The following is a 24,112-nucleotide window of genomic DNA, read 5'->3' on the forward strand; positions in this document are numbered from 1 at the left end:
GGTTTGAAGTTCCCCAAGCTAGAGGAGGACCTGGTGGAATAGCTGAGGGCCCCCATTGGACTGGTAGAGTTGGTGGAGGGCATTAGGGTGATGCATGCAGGGATGGCCCCGGGCCCAGATAGGTTTCCTGGGGGGACTGGGGCCCCTTCTGGTGAGGGCATTCAATGAGGCAAGGGAAAGGGGGAACTCCCCCCGACATTATCGCAGGCGTCCATATCCCTAATACTGAAGAAGGAGAAAGATCCGGAGCAGTGTGGGCCCTATCGCCCGATATCGCTATTAAATGTGAACGCTAAGTTGTTGGCAAAGATCCTGGCCTCACGAATTTAGGACTGTGTATCGGGGGTAATAGGGAACACCAGACGGGGTTTGTAAAGGGGAGGCAATTGTCGGCGAATGTTCGGAGATTATTAAATATGATAATGATGCCCCCAGAGGGACAGGGCGTAGAGGTAGTAGTGGCAATGGATGGAGAGAATGCTTTTGATCGGGTGTAGTGGGAGTACTTGTAGGAAGTGTTAGGACGGTTTGGATTCAGGCAGGGGTTTGTGGACTGGGTCCGATTGTTGTATAGGCGACAGCAGCAAGCGTGCAGACAAATCGGGTGAGCTTGGGATATTTTGGGCCACACCATGGAACAAGGCAGGGGTGCCTACTATCCCCGTTGCTTTTTGCCTTGGCAATAAAGCCATTGGCAATGGCGCTTAGACCGTCGAGGAGCAGGAGAGGGTCTGTGTGGGGGGGATTGAGCATGATCTCACTGTACACTGACGACCTGCTGCTTTATATTTCGGACCCACTGGGAGGTATTGGGGGAATTATGAGTATTTGGGAGGAGTTTGGATGGTTTTCAGGATATAAGCTAAACATGGGGAAGAGTGTGGTTTTCCGATCGAGGCCAGGGGATGGAGAGGAGGTTTGGAGAGCTGCTGTTCAGGGTGGTGGGGGTGAGCTTCAGATATTTGGGTAAACAGGTGGCGCCGGGGTGGGAGCAACTGCTCAAGTTGAATTTGGAGCGGGTGGTGGGACAGATGAGGAGGGATTTTAAGAGGTGGGATGTGTTGCCACTGTTGCTGCGGGGCGGTGCAATGAGAATGACAGTGCTGCCGATGCTCCTATTTGTTTTTCAGAACCTCCCTATCTTCGTCCCAAAATCATTCTTTAAAAAAGTTAATATTTTGATCTCAGGGTTTTTGTGGGCGGAGAAGACCCCACCGGTTAAGAAGGTCCTGTTGGAGTGGGGGCGAGGGGGGTGCGGGTTGGCCTTGAATTATTATTTTGCCGCAAATATTTTTATGGTGAGGAAGTGGGTAGTGGGGGTGGAGGCGGCTGGAGACAGCCCTGCATGTGTGGGGACAGTGGCGGCGGCATCTGAGGTTGGAAGGTGCCTCAGTGTGGGCACCGATTAGCGATAATCACAGATCTGCTCCAGGGGGGTTGGATGCGGTGGCAATGAGCAAGGATCAAGCTGTTTGGGGATCTGTTTGTGGGGGGCAGTTTTGCGAGTTTAGAGGACTTGGAGGAGGAGTATGAGCTGCCCAGGGGGAATGTGTTCAGATATCGCCAGCTCTGGGACTTTGTGAGGAAGCAGGTGTCATCCTTTCCAGGTTTACCGCACTTCACATGACAGGATAAGGTGCTATCGAGGGAGGGAATGGGTGAGGGCAAAGTGTCTGAGATCTATAGGGAGCTAATAAATTGGGGGGGAGGTCTAGCAGAAACGGGAGGAGGAACTGGGGAGGGAAATGGAAGCCTGGTTGTGAGAGGAGGCTCGGAGGAGGATGAATGCATCCTCGTCGTGTGTGAGACTCAACCTTATCCAGTTTACGGTAGTTCACAGAGCGCACATGACGGTGGCCATGATGAGCAGGTGGCCATGATGAGCAGGGTGAAGGTGTTTCCGAGTTCAGAAGTGGCAATATTTGGAGTTTTGGAGTGACGGAAGACCAGGGGGTCAAGAGAGGTCGATGTTCTGGCCTTTGCCTCCCTGGTAGCCCGGAGATGGATTTTGCTGGAATGGAGGGACATGGAGCCACCAAAACCGAGGTGGTGTTGGTGAATGACCAGACGGAGATCGTAAGGTTGTAAAAAATCAAGTTCCTCTAAAGAGGGTCGGTTGATGGGTGTGTCCAGAGGTGGGAGCTATTCATCGACTTTTCCAAGGATAATTAAGGTGTCAAAAGAGGGAGGGGGTGGTGGATAAGGAGTTTCAAATAGGGAAGGCAGGACAGGAGGAGGGGGTGGACAGGGGGGTTTGGGGTGTTGGTTAGTTAGTTAGTACGATGTTGCTGATTGTTCTTCCTCCAATATTTGTTTGTAGTGACTGTTTTTTACAAATGCCTTAATAAAATTATTTTTACAAAAAAGAAAGTCCCCCATCATCCCCACAAACAGAGAAAACAAACTTCAATGACAATATCAACAGCTATATACCAAATATCCCTACCACCCTCTTCAGCCCGCAACCCTTACAAGAAACTGCAAAAAAATCTCCCCTATAACACCTTTAGTTTAATTGGACCCCAGTCCATGTTTGTTAATAAAGTCCTCCACCTCCTCAGGTATCTCGAAATAGAGTTCTTAGCCTCGTGTGTGACCCGCAATTCCGCCAGGTACATCACTCTGAATCAAACGCCCTTCCTGTAGAGAATGGCCTTCACCTTGTTAAAGGTTGCCCGTTTCCTCACCAGCTCTGCCCCCATGTATTGATGGATCATTATCAGATTTCCTTCCCATTTTGTGTCAAGGTGATCCTTGGCCCACTGCAGGACCTTCTTATCTCGAAAACTATTGAACCGAATGATCATCACCGGTTTTCCAGGTCGTCGGCTTTTGCCTTCAGCCTTTATTTTTATTGGCCACCACTGCTATCTCTGCCTCTTACGATGCAAGCAGCTTATCATGCCTTGTGAGCGCCTTCTCAACACCTTCCAGAATCTCACCATCCCGATGGATTTATCAAGCTCCACCCGGACCGGACCCAACGCTTCTTCAATCGACTTACATAATCTCTTAGAGACCAGCTTCCACTCCCTCTCAAAAATGTATTTTAAATTGTATCTTAAATTTCTTATCCTGCGTGTCCGAGAGCATAACCACTGTAATGGGGACTGCCAATATATACAGTTCCACCATCGCCATTTTTGTTACCAAGGAGTTCCACGAGGTTCCTGAGTCCATCGAAGGAATGTCTACTCCGGGTTTCCTGGTTTCTTTCCCCTTACGTTTGGGCATGAATTCAGCACGGGAGGAACCTGTTGTACCGTGTCTAGAATGTTTTCCAACGACGATCACTTGAATAAACGGGCGAAAATGCCTAAAATCTGCGGATCCCGGCCGGAGCTACCAAAAGTGCGGCCTCCCTTTAAATTTTGACACCCAGAAGCAAAAAATAGCAAATTAATGAGAGCCACTGAACACACCTTGTCCCTGAAAGCAAAGTGAACACGTATTTTACAGCAAACATTTTTCAAATAACGAGGCACAATAGAGTAACATTGATGCTTACATTTACATATTACTATTCAACGACATCTGTTCTGTTGTTTATTTTCACATTACAGTTGGTTCAGTAGAATTCTGATACATATACACAACAGGGAAGGATGAAAGTAGGAACAGTAACAGCCCAAGATGGTTTTGTGGCACTTGGAGGAACTTACCAGTTCTCCCTAATTTTTTCCTTTGAGCTTCTCTTCGAATGGGCTGCCAACTGATGCTGAGTGAAAGGGACAGGATGCAGTTTCAAAAGTGTCATCAAGGTCACATTGATAGAAACTTCTAAATGAATGATTTGCCCTCTACAGATGCCTGCCTCATTCAGACAACCTCAGCAAAAATAGAAACAGCCACAATGATGGCAGCGATGGGATGGTAGGTTCCTCTCCACCATTTATGGGTGTTATTGCCCTCTTTTCACCATTTGGACACCCTAAACATTCAACCCAGTGGGTTTGCCATGAAATTGTCTCCTCAGAAGACTATTAACCTGGAATGAATGCTGCAAAAACAGAATCACCAATGTGAAAACTGTTGCTTCACAGCCTCTCAGTGAGCCACTGTAAACTAAATCAGTGAGATAACAACATTGAATAAATGAATGTCCTTTACACAAATGGCATTAGAGTATTAAACTGTGTCCTTGTCTCCCTTAGCCACATCAGACTGACTGTATTTTGAGATTAAGGTTTTTGAAGACTGGATAGCTCTGACCAAGATTTTGTCAGTAAGTGAACTCTACATGAAAGACAAGAATGGAAAACAGGTTTGCCACGCTGTAATTGAATGGATAGAACAGGAGGCAGGATTCTCCAATAATGGGGCTCTGTCCCCATCCCAGTGTCCAATCGTGGGCATTTTACTCTGGACTTTCCTTAAGAAAGTCCAGAGTGATTCTCCTATCTGCAGGGGGCTAGCAGAGCCCCAGAGTGCTCCTCGCATCTCTGGCTGCGGATACGGAGCCCTGCACATCAGGTCGGGAGTTTGCGCATGCTCACGGCCACCACATGCGACATGGCAGACTCGCACCGCGGCCCATGATGAACGGAGTAGGTCCCCCCGGGATCGGTGCCGCCCGATCGCTTGCCTGGCTGACTGTGAGGCCTCCCGCACTCCACCAGGGCGGCTGCAGACTGGGTCCGCAGACACCACCGGCCGTTCCCGATTGGCAAAACGTGGTTAGAAAGTAGGAAACCCGGGCAGTTTTCCTGGGCGAATCGCCGCAGGGGCCTGTCAATGGCTCCTTACCTTCTCCGATTCTCCGGGGACCGGAGCTGCATCGGACTGGATTTTGTCGTTGACGCCATTCTCCGCCCCCGCGCCGATCCCGATTTCAGGGCGGAGGCTCGGAGAATCCAACCCAGGATTCTTAGTTGTGGTTCCACCGCCTCTGGCAGTTTAGCACCACTTCCAAGTGTATTTTTTTCAAACGAGTGAACTGATATAGGAAGTAGGTAATATCCTTTCCATCATTTGGCTGGGAAACTGATGCGATCAGTCTTCTGTCTGCTTTGTACCACTATTGATGATTTTCAATTGAAACGAAAGCTGGGTGAATACTAGAACAATTGGCCAAACAGATTACCATCAAAAGTGAAGGTGAATATTAGTCCATAAATGCTGGTGAGCAATTTAACAGTAGGACCTGCTAGGTTGGGAGCTGCATGGGGAAATTACAGCCGAACTTGATCCTGTCACCACAGACACATCATTCCCAGCAGAGGTCACTGAATAGCAAGAAGATTTGCTCGATATCCTGCCCCTAGTTCAGTGGCACAGTTGGCCTTGTACTGTCTCTAGCTAAACTCCACTGAAATAAGGCAATTCAACAAAATCCAGTGATTGAACCCAAGGTCTTCTGGCCTGCATTGTCCTTGAGCATATAAGCCATTATAGTCACCAGTGAGCCAGCAAAGTGGTGCTACTGTCATTTATGAACTATTTTGCCTAAAGCCACAAATGGAGCATTAGTGAATTCCATGCTCCCAAAGTGGATGGCACTCACACAAAGTGCATGGTGAGGAATCAGAGGCCTTCTACTTTTAGTTCATTAAAACAAATGGATAAACAAATCAGTCTTTCTGACCCCATTGTAAGTATCACTTCATGCTGGAAGCATGGAACCCGTCACATTGGGTACAGTTCTATGGATCTCATTGCAATAGAAAAGGAACAGTGAAGTTCCAATTTCCATTGGATGTGAAACGTAGTTCAAATAATCGGGAATGCTGAAATTCTACATCAGTTTAGTCAGCAGCTGAAAGAGAACGGCCTGTTTTTGTATCAAACCTTTCAGAACTGATTTTTGCAGCAACCTTGGCTCAAACTGTTTGTAGACCAGTTATACTTCAGTTCCAACTTTATTTTTAAAAGATGGTGATCAGTGCAATGCTTTTAAAATTTCAGATTTTCAACATTACCATTGTTTTTCCTTGTTTGCCTTGATTGACTTTATTAATGAAGAGAAAAAGCAAGGTACTGAGTAACCACCAATTACAACATAATGCAAAACTTTCTGTATAGTTCTTACTGTGTCCAGGTGTGTTCGTTGGTGTTTGGCACGATCACTGGAGTTGCTGAAAGCCTTCTGGCAGCCAGTGTGTTGGCAAAGGTAAGGTTTTTCCCCTGTGTGGCTCCGCAGGTGGATTTTGAGATTTTCTAGTCGAGAAAATGCCTTATTACAGCCTTCAAACTGCAATAAAGTATTAAAAAAATACATATTACCATGAAGAAATAGTTAATAAAGGCAGTTTAGCTACAAAGGCCACAGTGTAAACCAACAGTGCTCATCCAGTAAATCACCACAGCTTAACATCTGTACTAACTCAAGGATGAAAGAAAAAAAAATCAGTACATTAATTTAACCTTTCAACACTGACATGTCCTAGAACAGCACAAGATTGAATTGGTTTCTTTTTTGCTGAATTATGCTTCATCAACTCTTTCAAAAATATACATTACCTAAGTTGATTTAAATCACACACATAGAGGGCATGTTATTCTCAAAGTGATCTCTCTGAATGTCACTAAAGACAAATTAATAACCTTTTGGGATTTATTTAAATTGGTAGCCACAAAGTTGACAGTTACACTTGTCTGGGTTGATTTAGCCTATGTGCTGTTCTTACCAATTAATAAGTCATTCTGTCTTCTCCAAGCTGCACTCTGAATTTTGGCATGAAAATATCCAATGGGATCTTTAAGAGAGACTGATTACTGCAATGGGATAGAGCGTGGGCTGAAATTTGCTGGAGAAGGGCATCTTGTGGTGTGTCTGGTTAGTTATACATTTCCTGTACCTTGCAGCTCAGATTTTTTGTCCATGTCAGCTGTTGGAAGCATGTGGAGGGCATTTGGGACATTAGTGAACGATGGGTCAGTGTACCTCTATTTTAAGGAGTTCTATGGATTGAGAAATAAACAAAGAAAAGTCTGAGGAGAGTGAATTAAAGGGATTGAATCTAATGTCAAATAAAGTACAGAAAATAAAAGAAGAAAATAAAAAAAGATTGGATTGAGAGAGAATTCTGAACTCCTTTCTAATCCTTTTGACAATTGCTTTAAATTTATGCCCCCTGATTATTGACCTCTGCCAAGGGAAATAGATTTTTATAATCCACTCCACCTAGGCCCCTCATAATTCCATGCAGTTCAATTAAATTTCTCCTCAGCCGCTACTGTTCCAAAGTAACTAAACCCAGCTTATCCAATCTTTCTGTACAGCTAAAGTTTTCCATTCCTGGCAACATCCACATAAATATCCACTATATCCTCTCTAATGCAATCACATTCTTCCAGCAAAGCAGTGAGCAGACCTGTACACAAGATTCAAGCTGAAGTCTAACTAATCTTTTATCCAATTCTAGAATAAGCTGCTGCTCGTGTACTCGATGTCTCGATTAATAAAGGACAATATCCCATAGGCCTTCTTAGCCATCTTATCTACCTGTCCTTCTGCCTTTACAGATCTGTGAACATGCACTCCCAAGGTTCCTCTGTTTCTCTACACTTCTCAATATCCTATCATTTATTGTGTATTCCTGGGCCTTGCTTGCTCCCAACCCCAAGTGCATTGCTTCACATTTCTTGATTGAATTCTATTGCCAATTTTCTGCCTATCTGATGAGTCCACTGATATCTTCTCGCTGTCCACAAAAATCAAGAAACCAAATATCGAGCCCTGCTGCACCCCATTGGAAACAGCTTTCCAGTCTCAAAAACACACATTGGCCATTTGTTTCCTGCCATTGAACTAATTCAGGATCCAACTTGCCACTTGCCCTTGGATCTTTCAGGTTCTTACATTTCTGAACTGTCTGCTGTGAGACCATGCCAAAAGCCTTGCTAAAATAAATGTAGACCGCATGAAATGCAGGTCATCGACCCTCCTGGTTAGTTGCTCAAAAAATTCAAGTTAGTAAAGTACAAACTTCCCGTAAGTCTGAAAGTTTTCTCCGTGTCTGCGTGGGCTTCCTCCGGGTGCTCCGGTTTCCTCCCACAAGTCCCAAAAGACGTGCTATTAGATGAATTGGACATTCCGAATTCCCCCTCTAAGTACCCGAATAGGCACCGGAATGTGTTGACTAGGGGATTTTCACTAACTTCATTGCAGTGTTAATGTAAGCCTACTTGTGACAATAAATATTATTATTAAGTCTATGCTGACTGTGCTTGTTAACCCATGTGGTTCTCAATGGCAATCCAAGCCATCCCTCAAAATCTTTTTCTATAATTTGCCCATGACCAAGGTTAGGCTGACCTGTGTGTAGTTACTCAATCTATCCCTTCCTCCTTTTTCAAACAATGGTAAAACATTACGAGTCCTCCAGCATCACTCCTATAACCAGAGATGATTGAAAAATAAAGGTCAGAGCCTCTGGTATTCCTCCTTTTCTTCTCTTAGAAGTATGGGATACATTTCACCTTGTTTTGGTTGATTTTTCTACTTCCAAAGAAGCTAAACCTCGTAATATTCTTTTTTGAAAATAAATTTAGAGTACCCAATTATTTTTTTTCAAATTAAGGGGCAATTTAGCGTGGCCAATCCACCTAACCTGCACATCTTTTGGGTTGTGGGGGTGAAACCCACGCAGACACGGGGAGAAAGTACAAACTCCACATGGACAGTGACCCAGGGCCGGGATTCGAACCTGGGACCTCAGCGCCGTAGTCCCAGTGCTATAACCACTGCGCCATGTGCCGCCTATCTCTCAATATTCTTAATGGTTAGTTGATTATGTTGCTAAGATACACAGGTGATGGGCATTGTTTGATTAAGGACTGAGAGCACATATAAAAAGAGTGGAACCTGGTTAGCTCAGTCAGTGGGCCAAAGACCTTTAAGCTGCGGGCCCGTCAAGACTTCCTTAGGCCTCATGAAAGTCTTTGTTGTGGTCATCCCGTTTCTGTTCATAGGCACTCAGATCAGCAAGAGCTATGCCTCGCTACTGAAGAAGCACGACATCTTTGTGCCAATCGATGACGATGATAATGATTAACTGTCAGCCAGGGTGCTGCTTTTTTTTTAAAAATCCATTCTCATGAAACCAGAAAATATGAACAATTTGCTCTGAATTCTCCTGCTCCCTGAGCAGAAGTGAATGAGTTGTTTCTTCATTTTATTCCAGGAGGGATGGTGGTGTAGAGGATGTCACTGGACTGCTAGTCCAGAGGTCCATGGGAAACACTGGTTCCAATCACATTTTTGGGTTAGAAGAGGCAAGGTTGTGGTATTGTTGCTGGACTGACAATCCAGAGACCCCCATTTGAATTCAATAAAAATCTGGAATTAAAAGCCTAGTGATGACCATGTAACCAAATGGGGGGTTTTCTGTTCCCTGATGGTGTAGACCTTAGGATTTGGTGATTTCACTTTTGCAGCCTGGATTCAATTCCCCGTCAGGAAAGTACATTTAACAAGCAAGTATAAAGAGAGTCATCTAGAAAACTGGGTTGATAGTTAGGAGGCAGAAATGTGTAATGTTGCATCCTGTGAATAAACCTCCTATAATGGGAAAGAACTTTGTTGATGAGATTTGCTGACCATGTGAAATGAAGGCAATGCATGAATTACAATAAAGCAATAGAAGCATGTGTACCTTCAGAACAAAATACCTTATTTAGTTTTTAAAATCTGAATTGTTAACTTACTGACAATTAATTTCAAGGCTTTAAAAATCATAAATTATCTTTATTTCCAAAAATATGATACCATGCTCCCATTTATCAGTGTGCTGAGAGATTATCCAAGAAAAAAACATATTCTTGAACTGAACCTAATCTGCTTCCAATTCCATATTTTGACTGGATGATGTATGACAAGAACCAGGGGCGAAATTCTCCGGTATCGGCGCGATGTCCGCCGACTGGCGCCCAATACGGCGCAAATCAGTTGGGCATCGCGCCGCACCAAAGATGCAGAATGCTCCGCATCTTGGGGGGCCGAGCCCCAACCTTAAGGGGCTAGGCCCGCGCCGGACGAATTTCCGCCCCGCCAGCTGGCGGAAAAGGCCTTTGGTGCCCCGCCAGCTGGCGCGGAAATGACATCTCCGGGCGGCGCATGCGCGGGAGCGTTAGCAGTGGAGGGACTCTCTTCCGCCTCCGCCATGGTGGAGACCGTGGCGAAGGCGGAAGGAAAAGAGTGTCTCCACGGCACAGGCCCGCCCGCGGATCGGTGGGCCCCGATCGCGGGCCAGGCCACCGTGGGGGCACCCCCCGGGGCCAGATCGCCCCCCCGCCCCCCCCAGGACCCCGGAGCCCGCCCGCGTCGCCTTGTCCCGCCGGTAAGATAGGTGGTTTAATCTACGCCGGCGGGACAGGCATTCTAACAGCGGGACTTCGGCCCATCCGGGCCGGAGAATCGCGGGGGGGGGGGGCGCCAACCGGCGTGGCGCGATTCCCGCCCCCGCCGAATCTCCGGTGCCGGAGAATTCGGCAACCGGCGGGGGCGGGATTCACGCCAGCCCCCAGCGATTCTCCGACCCGGCGGGGGGTCGGAGAATCTCGCCCCAGATTTGCTTTCTCTAAAAGAAGAGTGGCTAGTCAAGACGAGTTTTGAATTGTTTTCCCCTCAGATAAATTAGGAAACTTCATAAAATTGGCAATCGGCAATGGTATAAGTAGGACACAAATCATAGATCATTTTGGAATTAGCTTACATCAGCCTCCAACTCAAATAATCTCTTTCTGGGGAAGTGTAAAATTCAGCACATTCTTAACATTAATGGGGGCAGCACGGTAGCATTGTGGATAGCACAATTGCTTCACAGCTCCAGGGTCCCAAGTTCGATTCCGGCTTGGGTCACTGTCTGTGCGGAGTCTGCACATCCTCCCCGTGTGTGCGTGGGTTTCCTCCGGGTGCTCCGGTTTCCTCCCACAGTCCAAAGATGTGCAGGTTAGGTGGATTGGCCATGTTAAATTGCCCTTAGTGTCCACAATTGCCCTTAGTGTTGGGTGGGGTTACTGGGTTATGGGGATAGGGTGGAGGTGTTGACCTTGAGTAGGGTGCTCTTTCCAAGAGCCTGTGCAGACTCGATGGGCCGAATGGCCTCCTTCTGCACTGTAAATTCTATGATATGTATCGTTTTAAAAAAAGAAAGTAAGACTGGGAAAACCAAGGCTACCTTGATGAATATCAATTGTAGCCCTGTGTAACATTTCTGGGGAAATGAGCTGTGATGGAATAAGTGAAACTTTTTTTTAAACCATTATGGAGCTAAATAGCAGCAGTGTGCTGCTCAGCAACTGTTCTAATATCCATGGTAGTGGCTGTCAGGTCAGATAAACAAAATGGCCTTTATACAACAGTAAGGAAAGAGCAGGTCATAGACTACTGACTTTGGAGACAGACAACACATGGCAAATCTTAAGATTTTCAATCCAAACCATTTTTTTTTGTTTTGTACTGAAAACTCTACAGCTAGAGAGAAGTGTATAAGGTTTTGATTAGTGATTTACATAGAACTTAATATTGTTTTAATAATTTTAATAAAGCACATTTTTTTCCTTTGACAGCCACCTGGTCAGAGAAAGTGGTCAAAAGAAACAGTTTGTATCATGTTAAACAAACTTTGGAAAGTCAAAGCATAGAATGTTCTCTACTGCGATGTTTGAGCAGTTGTTATTGCTGACTTTCGCTATCATTGCTTTGATCTGATAGGAAATCCTTTACACACGCCTATTCCCCAAATACTCTCTCTCTATTGCAGCTTTCCTTGTTTCTCTTTATTTTATTGGTCCTATGATCATTGCTTATCTCACCTTGTTTCTCCTGGACTCCAAGTATATTGTCATAAATGTTTACCTCCTGTATGAATTCAAGACTCATTTGACCAGTTCATAGGAGAAACTCATTCTTTCCAAGAATTTTAAAGAATGGAGCTCCTTCCCTACCTCAGCCATTCTTTTCTTCCTTCAACATTCAGGTGTGCCTTAATTTAACCTTGGGGTCACCTACTACTTCCTGATTTGCCTAGTCTTTTCCTGTTTCAATCTTGTTAGTCCCCTGCACCAGAGGCCTTGGACTTTCACCTTGCTGTCTTAATGTAACACAGCATACAACATACATGCCCAGAGTGATGTATAATGCATTGTCTCTGCTGTTGTTAATTGAACTATTATTATTCTTGACTTCCAACTTGAAGTCACTGTTCAGAGCAACTCATAGTTACGTACAAGTTGTCCTTCGTCCTAATAAGGAAAAATTTTCATCATTCCACCAGGCACTGATATTTTTTTTAATGTTGTCACCCACAATTACAATGAACAAATAGATTTGAAGTTCAATGTTGTGGTAGAATGAGTATTTATTCCAATAACTTTGAACCTTTTTAAAACCATATGCTTGGCTGCAATCTCCAGTAATGGCTTTAAAGCAGTACTCCAAATATACAAGCAACTATTGTTTTCTTATATAAATTTATTTTTTCCCCTCAAGAAAAAATAATGCTGTAGAAATTTGAGTACATCAAAACGACAACTCTGGACAATGTTTGTGCTAGGTTTCGGAAATTGTTTTTTGGGAAAAAAGATGGAACCTCTTAACTCAGCAAATAGGGGGCACAATATGATTTGGGTGGGGTCAGACTCCGATAAGTCACTCAGAGCGTGGGAAATAAATGTCTGGTTTTCAGACACCACCGGTTTTAAGGTACTCTTTCTCTAATAGTTATCTCACTAAATAAGAGATGTTGGGGGGAATTCTCTGGCCTCCTCAGTGTCTTTCTTGCGGCGGGAAGGCAGCACGCCTTTTACCGGCAGCGGATCCTCTGTCCTGCCGCTGTCAGTGGGATTTCCCACTGATTACACCCCAAGCCACCGGGAATCCCACAGATGTGCTGTTGGCGAGACCAGAGAATTCCACCGACATGAACAGCTGGAGAATTCCAGCCATTGTTTACTCCTACAATTATCTCCCTTCATTTCCTGAATTCAGGCTGCCACCATCCAGTACATCTTTTGAGTGTACTATCTACAGCAATAATAATAATAATCTTTATTGTCACACGTAGGCTTACATTAACACTGCAATGAAGTTACTGTGAAAAGTGCCTAGTCGGGACTTGAGGGAGGAAACCGGAGCACCCAAAGGAAACCCATGCAGACACGAGGAGGGGTCAGTTTAAAAAAAGGGATTAGTATGTGTTCCCTTTTATCTTAGTGGGGAAAGAGGTTTGTTGATTTTGTTGGGATTTGGACACGTTTGTTCAGGGAAGAGATATATTGGCTGTTGTTTGAGGAGATATGGTAAGGGGACTCTGTTCGGGAGCTAGCGATAGGGAAAGGAGAGGCTAGAAAACAGGAGTGTGGGGGGGAATTAGCTGCGGCCTCTTGAGCCATGTAGGAAGGGCATGGTATCACATTGGCGAGCACTGTTGCTTCACAACGCCAGGGACCTGGGTTTGATTCCTTGCTTGGGTCACTGTGCGGAGTCTGCCCATTATCCCCGTGTCTGCTTGGGTTTCCTCTGGGTGCTCCAGTTTCCTCCCACAATCCCGAAAGGTGTGCTTGTTAGGTGAATTGGACATTCTGAATTCTCCCTCGGTGTACCCGAACAGGCGCCGGATAGTGGCAACTTGGGGATTTTGACAATAATTTAATTGCAATGTTAATGTAAGCCTACTTGTGACACGAATAAAGATTATTATTAGATTATTATTAATACGTCTAGCTGTAGGTTTGTGTTTGTGTGGTAGGGGATGGGGGAGGATATCTTGCCAGGCAGTCTGTGGGCCTGGAAGGTGCGGAGCGGGATGAATTAACATTGACCAGAGCTTTTCTTTGTCTCAACCTGGGGGCGGAGCTGGTGGCCATCTTAGATGGGGCTGGGACCCAGGCATTTGGGTAGGGATATTGCACTACAGTGCACTTGCAGACTTGAGGGGGAAGGGAGGGGTGAGAAACCCCCAACGAGGGTGATCACCTGGAATGTGCAGGTTTTTGGAGGTGAGCCTTGAAGGGAACCAGGGTTTTTTCCAATCTGAAAAGGCTGGGGGCCTTGTAGTGTTCCAACTAGAGACTCACATGCAGGTGCAGGACCAGATTAGATTGAGGAAAGCCTGAGTGAGTCAAGTTCTTCACTCAGGGTTTGACAGCAGCGTGTGGGGAGGGGTGGTGATTATGGTTTGCAGGAGGGTTTGTTTTCAGGTGGGTACAGTGGTGGCTGATCTGGGGGGGTCAGTATGTGATAGTCACCGGTGCACTGGAGGGAAGGGCTGTGGCATTTGATGAATTTATATGCCCCGAATTGGGACGTGCTAAGCTCATGAAGCAGTTGTTGGCTGCTGTCCCAGAACTGGATACACGTCAGCTGATTTTAGGGGGCATTTAAATTCTGGATCCAAAGTTGGTCCGCTCCAGGCCCAGATCGCTGGTCCCTTCAGGGATGGCAAAGATGTTAACTTCATATATGGAAGAGACAGAAGGGGTGTAATCGTGGAGGTTTATGTACCTCGGGAGTAAGGAGTTTGGTGTTTTTTTTGCCGATATATAAGGTGCATTCACGTATCAATTTTTTTTGTTATGGATAAGACTTTGTTCCCTGGGGTAAAGAATGCTGGTGGATTTAAAGTTGGAAGGGGGCCGGGCACAGCGCACTGGTTGGAGGCTGGATGTGGAACTGTTATCGGAGCTGGGGTTCTGTGCAAAGGTTTGGGGGCCATAAAGAATGATGTTGAATGAAATGAAAACGGAATGGTCTCTCCGTCTACGGTATGGGAGGCATTAAAGGTGGTGATTATAGGGGAGATCATCTCGTACAAGTCATATTTGGATAGTGAGAACAGGCGGGAGTGTCAGGAGGTAGTGGATGAATTTCTGGATGTGGATAGGGAGTATGCGAGTGACCGAACACCGGAGCTCTTGGCAGGCAGGAAGAAGTTTCAAATGCAGTTTGACCTACTGTCCATAGGCTGGGTAGTGCAACAGCTACAGCGCTTAACGGGGATTATATATGAGAATGGGGAGAAGGCTAGCCATCTGTTTGTTCATCTGTTAAAGCGGCAAGAGACTGCCAGGGAGATTGTGCAGATGTGGGAGCCAGGGGGTGAATTGGTCTCTACCTCAGGGAAAGTTAATGAGATGTTTTGTTCCTACTATGAGAGTCTTTATAGGTCGAAACTGCCAGAGGATGAGCGGTGGATGGTTGAGTTCTTGGAGGGCTTGGAGTTTCCTCAGGTGGGGGATGAATTGCGTGAGGCATTTGCGGCGCCAATGGGGTTGGAGGAGGTCCATAGGCTCTGGGTAAGATGCAGACGGGGAAGGTGCCAGGACTTGGGGGGTTTCTGATAGAATTTTACAGGAAGTTTGTGGATCAACTGGCTCATTGGTGCTGGGGATGTTTAACGACTCATTGGCGCGGGGGTTCCTCCCAGAGGCATTGGAGCTGGCATCCATCTCCCTCCTGAAGAAGGACAAGGAACCAACAGAGTGTGGGTCGTATCGCCCAATTTCTCTGCTTAATGTGGACACAAAACATTTGGCTAAAACCCTAGCATTGAATCTGGAACCTGCCTCCCAGAGGTAGTGGGGGAAGAGAGATAGCTGTTGTCCAATGTGAGGTGGTTACTTAATGTAGTTCTTACACCGACAGTGAGGCCAGAATGAAGATTATTGTCTCTCTAGACATCAAAAGGCATTTGATAGGGTCAAATGGAGCTATTTGCTTGCGCTTCTAGAGACATTTGGGATTGGTCCTGGGTTTGCATCGTTGGTTCGGCTATTATAAGAAGCGCCCGCTCTAATGTTAGAACAAACAGTTGTTCAGGCTGCAGGGGTGCCCTAGCTCTCCACAGTTGTTCGCGGTGGCAATCAAACTAATGGCAATTGTTTTGAGGGTCACGGGCGAATGGAGAGAAATTGTGAGGGGTGGAGTAGCGCGTAAGGTGTCCCTAGACGCAGGCAACCTTTTGCTGCATGCAAGGGATCCAGGGCCAGTTATGGGGGAAATATTGGGGATATTGAAGAGGTTTGATTTTTCAGGATATAAATTGAATGTTGGGAAGGGCAAATATTTTGTGGTTAGCCCCCAGATGAGCTGGGTTGGGGATGGGGGGGGGAGCTGCCATTCTGTCTGGTGGAAACTAGTTTCGCTATTTGGGGGTTCAAGTGGCCCTGGACTGGTTGCGACTTCGCAAATTGAATTTTACAAGTTTGGCGAGCAGAGTTAGAGCAGACTTGTAGAGGTGGGACAACTTTGTCAAAGTCGTTTTTGTGATTGATGGCACAGCTCATAACGGGCTTCATATGGGCGGAGGGAACTCCTCAGATTCAGAGAGGGAGGTCGTGCCTGACAAACCTGTTAGAGTTCTTTGAAGAGATAACAAATAGGTTAGACCAAGGAGAGCCAATGGATGTTATCTATCTTGACTTCCAAAAGGCCTTTGATAAGGTGCCTCACGGGAGACTGCTGAGTAAAATAAGGGCCCATGGTATTCGAGGCAAGGTACTAACATGGATTGACGATTGGCTGTCAGGCAGAAGGCAGAGAGTTGGGATAAAAGGTTATTTTTCGGAATGGCAACCGGTGACGAGTGGTGTCCCGCAGGGTTCAGTGTTGGGACCACAGCTGTTCTCCTTATATATTAACGATCTAGATGACGGGACTGGGGGCATTCTGGCTAAGTTTGCCGATGATACAAAGATAGGTGGAGGGGCAGGTAGTATGGAGGCTGTGGGGAGGCTGCAGAAAGATTTAGACAGTTTAGGAGAGTGGTCCAAGAAATGGCTGATGAAATTCAACGTGGGCAAGTGCGAGGTCTTGCACTTTGGAAAAAAGGATAGAGGCATGGACTATTTTCTAAACGGTGACAAAATTCATAATGCTGAAGTGCAAAGGGACTTGGGAGTCCTAGTCCAGGATTCTCTAAAGGTAAACTTGCAGGTTGAGTCCGTAATTAAGAAAGCAAATGCAATGTTGCCATTTATCTCAAGAGGCTTGGAATATAAAAGCAGGGATGTACTTCTGAAGCTTTATAAAGCATTAGCTAGGCCCCATTTAGAATACTGTGAGCAATTTTAGGCCCCACATCTCAGGAAGGACATACTGGCACTGGAGCGGGTCCAGCGGAGATTCACACGGATGATCCCAGGAATGGTAGGCCTAACATACGATGAACGTCTGAGGATCCTGGGATTATATTCATTGGAGTTTAGGAGGTTGAGGGGAGATCTAATAGAAATTTACAAGATAATGAATGGCTTAGATAGGGTGGACGTAGGGAAGTTGTTTCCATTAGCAGGGGAGACTAGGACCCGGGGGCACAGCCTTAGAATAAAAGGGAGTCACTTTAGAACAGAGATGAGGAGCAATTTCTTCAGCCAGAGAGTGGTGGGTCTGTGGAATTCATTGCCACAGAGGGCGATGGAGGCCAGGACGTTGAGTGTCTTTAAGACAGAAGTTGATAAATTCTTGATTTCTCGAGGAATTAAGGGCTATAGAGAGAGAGCGGGTAAATGGAGTTGAAATCAGCCATAATTGAACGGTGGAGTGGACTCGATGGGCCGAATGGCCTTACTTCCGCTCCTATGTCTTATGGTCTTAGGCTCCTCCAAAGGGAAAGGCAGGTGGGGAGGGGGTTGGTGCTACCAAATTTGACGTATTACTATTGGGCAGCCAATGAGAAGGTGGTGTTAGGGCGGTTAGGGGACCAGGAAGTTAGCCGGGGGCATGTAAAGGGACAGGCATGGAGGCACTGTGACAGCATCTTTGCCGTTTACTCCAGCAAAGTATTCTGTGAATCCAGTGGTAGTCTCCACTTTAAAAATATGGTGGCAACTCAGTCAGCCTTTAAGCTGAGGGTTTGGTTTGGTTTATTGTCATGTGTACTGAGGTACAGTGAAAAGTATTTTTCTGTGAGCAGCTCAACAGATCATTAAGTACATGAAAATAAAATAAAAAGAAAATACATAATAGGGAAACACAAGGTACACAATGTAACTACATAAACACCGTGTATCTTGTGATGCCCTATTATGTATTTTCTTTTTATTTTATTTTCATGTCCAGGGTGGTGTCAAGGTGGGCTCTAATCTGTAAAAAACCATTTGTTTAAGCCGTCCAAATTGGATGTTACATTCATTCAGCGGGTGGAAAGGGACTGGAGAGGGTGGGGGGATTGGTTTTTGAAAGGGCAGTTTGCGAGGAGTTGAAGGAGAAAGGAGGGCTTGGGGGGCTGGACAGATTCAGATATTTCCAGGTGTGGGACTTTGTACAGCGAGCATTCCTGCCATTTCCAGAGGCACCGCCATCTACCGTGTTGGAAAGGATACTCTCATGTGTGGGGTCGGAGGAGGGCGGCATGTCTGAGATATAAGGGTGGCTCATGGGGGAAGAGCAGGTTCGGTGAATGAGGTGAAGGCCAGGCGGGAGGAAGAGCTGGGACCCATTTTGGAGGAGGAGGTGTGGAGCGAGTCCCTCCGTTGGGTGAATGCTATGTCATCCTGCGTGAGGTTGAGCTTGATACAGCTAATGGTGCTGTTTATAATTATAATCTTTATTATTGTCACAAGCAGGCTTACATTAACACTGCAATGAAGTTACTGTGAAAATACCCTAATCGCCACACTCCGGCCTGTTCTGGTACATTGAGGGAGAATTCAGAATGTCCAAATCACCTAAAAGTACGTCTTTCGGGTCTTGTGGGAGGAAACCGGAGCACCTGGAAGAAACCGACACAGACATGGGAAGAACGTGTAGACTCCTCACAGGCAGTGACCCAAGCCGGGAATCGAACCTAGGATCCTGGAGGGCTCACCTCATCAGGGCCAGGATAAGTCGGTTTTTGAGGGGGTCGAGGATAAGTATGAGCTCGAGAGGGCCTGCTCATCATACGCACATGTTCTGGTCCTGTCCCAAGCTGGTCAGTTTTTGTGGTCCTTTTTCAGCACCATATCGGCAAATCCTGAATACTGACTCGACCCCTTTCCGTTAATTGCCTTATTTGGGGTGTCGGACCAACCAGGGTTGAGTATGGGGGCAGGAATGGATGCTTTGGCATTTGCATCGCAGTTGGCCCGGCGACATATATTGTTGAGCTGGAGGTATGCGACGCCACACAGTGCATCAGCATGGCAGGTGATTTGTTGGAATTGTTGTACCTCGAGAAGGTCAAGTTCACGGTGAGGGGCTGATCAATGGGTTCTATCATAGAAGGCAGGCGTTTACCTTGCACTTTAAAAGTCTGGTCACTGTTAGCTATTAATAGGGGAGAGAATGCGGGGGGAATTGTTTGGCTTGCTGCTGTTATTGGGGTTCCTGTTGCTTGTAATTTTTGATACATGTGTTGGTGCAGTTTTGTTTTGTAATTTTTTTGTATAAATGTTAAAAGTTTTAATTAAAATATATTTTTTAAAACATTTACACTGTTTGAGAAAGTAGCAGAGGTAGCAAAAGTCACTAGTTGGTGATCAGTAATGGTAAATCTTGTTCATGTTTTAAACCACTCATAAGCTAGAGGGTGTTTGAGCCACTTTTGCAGCACTCCTAATTCCATGTTGGTTGAAATCTGATAATTGAGTGCAGGCCAATGGGTGAATCTGAAACCTTTGGGTGGGATACTCCGATAATGGGGCTAAGTGCTGACGCTGCCTTAAACGCCGGAGCATTTTACGATGGCATCATCTGGCCTCTAGGAGAAGCGATCCTGCGCCACACAGGGGGCCAGCACGGCACTGGAGCGCTTCACGCAGCTGCCGATACGGGCGCCAGCACGGTCAGCGCAGGTCCACGCATGCGTGCCACAGCTGGCGCGGGTCCGCGCAAGCGCCTGGGTTGCCGTCTCCACGCCGGCCCCCAGGCAACATGGCGGAGCCCTAAAGGGGCCGAGCACAGAGGAACATAAGCCCCCCCGCTGATTGGTAGCTCCTGATCGCGGGCCTGGCCACTGTGGAGGCCCCCCCTCCCCCCCACCAGTACGGCCCCCGCAGCCAGAACGCTGAGGTCCCATCGGGTAGGACCACACGCGAACGATGCTGGTGGGCCTAGGCCGAACCCGGCGGGCATTCGGCCCGTCGAGCGCGGAGAAGCGCCAGGAGGACGCATTGAGAGACCCCCAGGCGACCGCGCCGGCACCATTGGCGCCGTTCTCCGGTCACCGGAGAATCGGCGGCCCGGCGTCGGAGTGGCATCGTGGGATTTGTGGGCCCCCCCGACGATTCTCCGACCCGGCGTGAGATCGGAGAATCCCGCCCCTTTCTTTTTCACAATGCAGTAAATACTATTCAACCACTGAACTTCTGATTTATTTAAGTGTCTCCTTTTGTTTGGGATCCAGGATCGGGACACAAGTTAAAGCCTGAAAGATGTTTCTTCACAGTAAGTTAGTTGGGTGTCAACATTGGCTTAGCGATAGCACTCTCATCCATGAGTCAGAACATTGTTGGTTGAAGTCTCATTCCAAAAACTCAAACACATTGGGCGCGATTCTCCACTCCCGCCCCGGTTGGGAGAATCGCCTGGGCCGCCAAAATTTCCCGCGACGCCCTCCCACGACTCTCCCAAGCGGCGGGAACGGCCCCGTCGAGTTCCGCGGGCCGGAGAATCGCCCGAGACACCCAAAATGGCGATTCTCCGGCACCCCCGCTATTCTCAGGCCCGGATGGGCCCCCAGCCCAAAACGGCGGGTTCCTCCCGGCGCCGTCCACACCTGGTCGCTGCCGACGGGAACAGCGCGGGAACGCTGGGGGGGGGCGGCCTGCAAGGAGGGGGGGGGGGATTCTGCACCGGGGGGTACCTCAAATGTGGGGTGGACCTCCTTTCTTCCGCAGCCCCACAAGATCAGTCTGCCATCTTCTTGCAGGGCGGACTCGGAGAGGACGGCAACCACGCATGCGCGGGTGCCAGTTATGCGGCGCCGGCCGCATCATGTATGCAGCGCCGCCTTTACGCGGCGACAAAGCCTGGCGCGTGTAAATGACGCGGCCCCGCTCCTAGCCCATTATCGGGCCCTGGATCGGTCGGGCTGGGGGCCGTTTCGCGCCGTCGTGAACCTCAACGGTGTTCACGACGGCGTGGGCACTTCGGCGCGGGAGTGGAGAATCCCGCCCAACAGCTAGGTTGAAGCACCAGTGCAGTACTGAGGTAGTGCAGCATTGTGGGTGTTGCAGGGAGGGATTCTCCCTTTTGGGGACTAAGTCTCCAAGCCCGCCAGAGAGCGGGCAAGAATCATTCCGGGCCACCGCCGAGGCCCTCCCCAAGTCAGATCCCCCCGCCCCTCTCACCAGGATGGCCGCCACAGCCAGAACGCCGAGGTCCTGCCGGGTGGGACCACAAGTCAACCATGCCGGCGGCACTCGGCCCGTCGAGCGCGGAGAAACAACGCGAGGGCTGCTTTCAACGGCCTCCGACAGGCACCGCGTTGGCGGGTCTGCGGAGAATCGCGGAAGCGCCGGATTTCCGGCGTGAACGGCTATTCTCTGCCCCCCTCGCCGGGCGCGATTCCGGTGCGGAGGGTCGGAGAATCACGCCCGCAGTCTTTTGATTGCAATAATAGAGAGGCATTTTTTACACTTTCAGGTGGACATAAAAGAGCCAAAGGCATACATAGTGTGAATAGGAAAGCACTTTTTCCATTAGTAGAGGGGTCAAAAACCAGGGAGGTAGATTTAAGTTAAGAGGTAGAAGGCTAGGAGGGGAGTTGATTCTGATTCTGTGATTCTGTGCGTTGAAAACCTTTCCCTCCCAGAGGTGATGGGAGTATGGGATTCACTGCCTGAAAGGATGGTTGAATCAGAAACTCTTGTACCATTTAAGAATTATTTAGATATTCACTTGCACTGCCATACCTCTAAGGCTTTGGGGCCAAGTGCTAGAAAATGGGATTAGTGTAGTCAGACCAGTATGGACATGATCGGCCTCATGGCCTCCTTCTGTGCTGTAAACATGTGAATCGAGGAACCTTGCTCAATGCAAATGTGCTGTTGTGTTTCCCTATATTGACTCCACTTCAAAAAATACTTCCTAGACTTTCATGCACTTTGTGTCGTTCTGATTTTGTCAGTGTTAATTTTATATTAGTTGTGTTTAACTGTAGGCAGGTAATGGACAATAACCAGTGTTCACATGTGTCTCTGTATAGAGAGACTGAGTTAAACTGTGGTTGTTGGATTCTGGGGTATTTGGTTGTGAGTTAAGATATTTTGATAGAAGGAAGGGATAGCAATACAAATGCAGGAGTAGAGGGACCTGGGGGTATATAAACAAACATCATTGAAGGTGGTAGGACAGGTTGAGAAAGAGGTTGCTAAGACATCGGGGATCATGGACTTTAAGAGTATTAAAGCAAGGAAGTTATGATGAACCTTATTAAAACACTGGTTTGGCCATAATTGGAGTATTCTGGCCAATTCTGGGCATCTCACTTTAGGAAGGATGTGAAGGTATTGGAGAGGGTGCTAAAAAGATTTCTGAGAATGGTTGCAGGAATGAAGGACTTATATAAATAAATTGGAAAAATTAAAGCTATTCTTCTGGAAAAGGTTGAATACAGAGCAAAAGAGATATAATTCTCTATTTTTAAAAATTAATTCATGGGATGTGGGCTTCATTGGCTAGGCCAGCATTTATTGCCCATCTCTAATTGCCCTTGAGAAGGTGGTGGTGAGCTGCCTTCTTCAACCGCTGTGGTGTAGATACACCAGGCTTGTCGGGGAAGGAGTTCCAGGATTTTGACCCAGCAACAGTGAAGGAACAGCGATATGTCCCAAGTCAGGATGGTGAGTGACGTGGAGAACAACTTCCGGGAAGTGATGTTTCCAGGTTTTTGTTGCCCTTGTCCTTTTAGATGGTAATGGTTCTGGGTTTGGAAGGTGCTGTCTAAGCAATCTTGGTGAGTTCCTGCAGCACATCTTGTAGATGCTACATTCTGCTGCCACTGTGTGTCAGTGGTGGTGAAGCAAATGTTTGTGGATGGGTTGCCAATCAATCAGGCTGTTTTGTTCTGGATGGTGTCATGAATCTTGGAAGGTTGTTGGAGCTGCACTCATCCAGGTAAGTGGAGAGTACTCCATTACACTCCTGACCTTGTAGATGGTGGATAGGCTTTGTGGAGTCAGAAGGTGAGTTTCTTGCCGCAGGATTCTTAGCTTCTGGCCTGCTCTTGTAGCCACAGTATTTATATGGCTCGTCCAGTTCAGTATGTGGTCCATGGTAACCCCCAGATGTTGATAGTGAGGGATTCAGCAATGGCAATGCCTTCGAATGTCATTGACTTATGCCACTTGTAACCAATACATTTGACAGGTTTATTGCAATTTACATCTACAATTTTGAATGAACAACACCTGAATCTGCAGGACATGGAACAGACCCATAACAAGCATATTATTGTTGACAGCGCCAACTCACCTCTCTGCCTTCTCAGTATCTCCCCAATTGCTTCTTGCTCCAGATGTGGTAGCTTGATCTATAATTTAATTATTTCTTTTTGAAAATGTTCCACCTGATATGCTTTCTTACCTACTTTGTAATTAATAGTATTTATATAAGGTGAGAGTCATCAATGTAGGCACAAGTGCTTCACACAGTGAATTGTGCAGCTGAAGGGTCCAGTATGTGATTCGAAGTTTACAATCTGACAGATTAGATTTATAAGTACATTTTTCACAAAATAAAGTGAACCTTGCACACAGACCCAACAAAGCACTTGGATCATTCAGCATGATCCTAAAATTGCATCTCATTCTCCAACCAGAGCCAACTAGGAAATTTCAGAGAAAATTCAAATTACAACCCAGTGGGAAGTCAAAATATAAGTCTAGAATTCTACTTAATGGTTTAAAGATTGACTGTTGGCAACACCGGTAGGTTCTTTTAGCTATTTATTTTGGCCTTTACGCGGACAATATCCCCAAATAATAGAATGATGACAATTAATCTACAAGTGTGAAATCCTATAATTTACAAAGAATCACACATCGGTCATTCCTATCCTTAAATCCAAGAAGCACCTGCAATTTTATGCCAAAAGTTTATTTTTCCCTCAATATCTCTTGACGTTCTATAACTTTCAAGTGCACCCAATGCTTCCAACTTCCATATCCAAGGTTCCTCCATCACCTTATTTGTGCATTGTATTGGATTTTTTTAATCCTATTGTCTGACAAGTCATCTTCCTCTGAC

General features: G+C 46.8%; 1 protein-coding gene across 1 annotated transcript in view; it reads right to left on the bottom strand.

The window, feature by feature from the left end:
* Positions 1 to 24,112, bottom strand: part of glis1a (GLIS family zinc finger 1a) — a 587,387-nt gene that overhangs the window by 161,708 nt on the left and 401,567 nt on the right. Inside the window, exon 5 of the mRNA XM_072511301.1 lies at positions 6,029 to 6,190. Within this exon, the coding sequence (XP_072367402.1) occupies positions 6,029 to 6,190 (162 nt within the window). The remainder of the gene's footprint in view (positions 1 to 6,028; positions 6,191 to 24,112) is intronic.

Source organism: Scyliorhinus torazame, chromosome 7 (genome assembly GCF_047496885.1).
Source record: "Scyliorhinus torazame isolate Kashiwa2021f chromosome 7, sScyTor2.1, whole genome shotgun sequence".
Classification (NCBI taxonomy): Eukaryota; Metazoa; Chordata; class Chondrichthyes; order Carcharhiniformes; family Scyliorhinidae; genus Scyliorhinus; species Scyliorhinus torazame.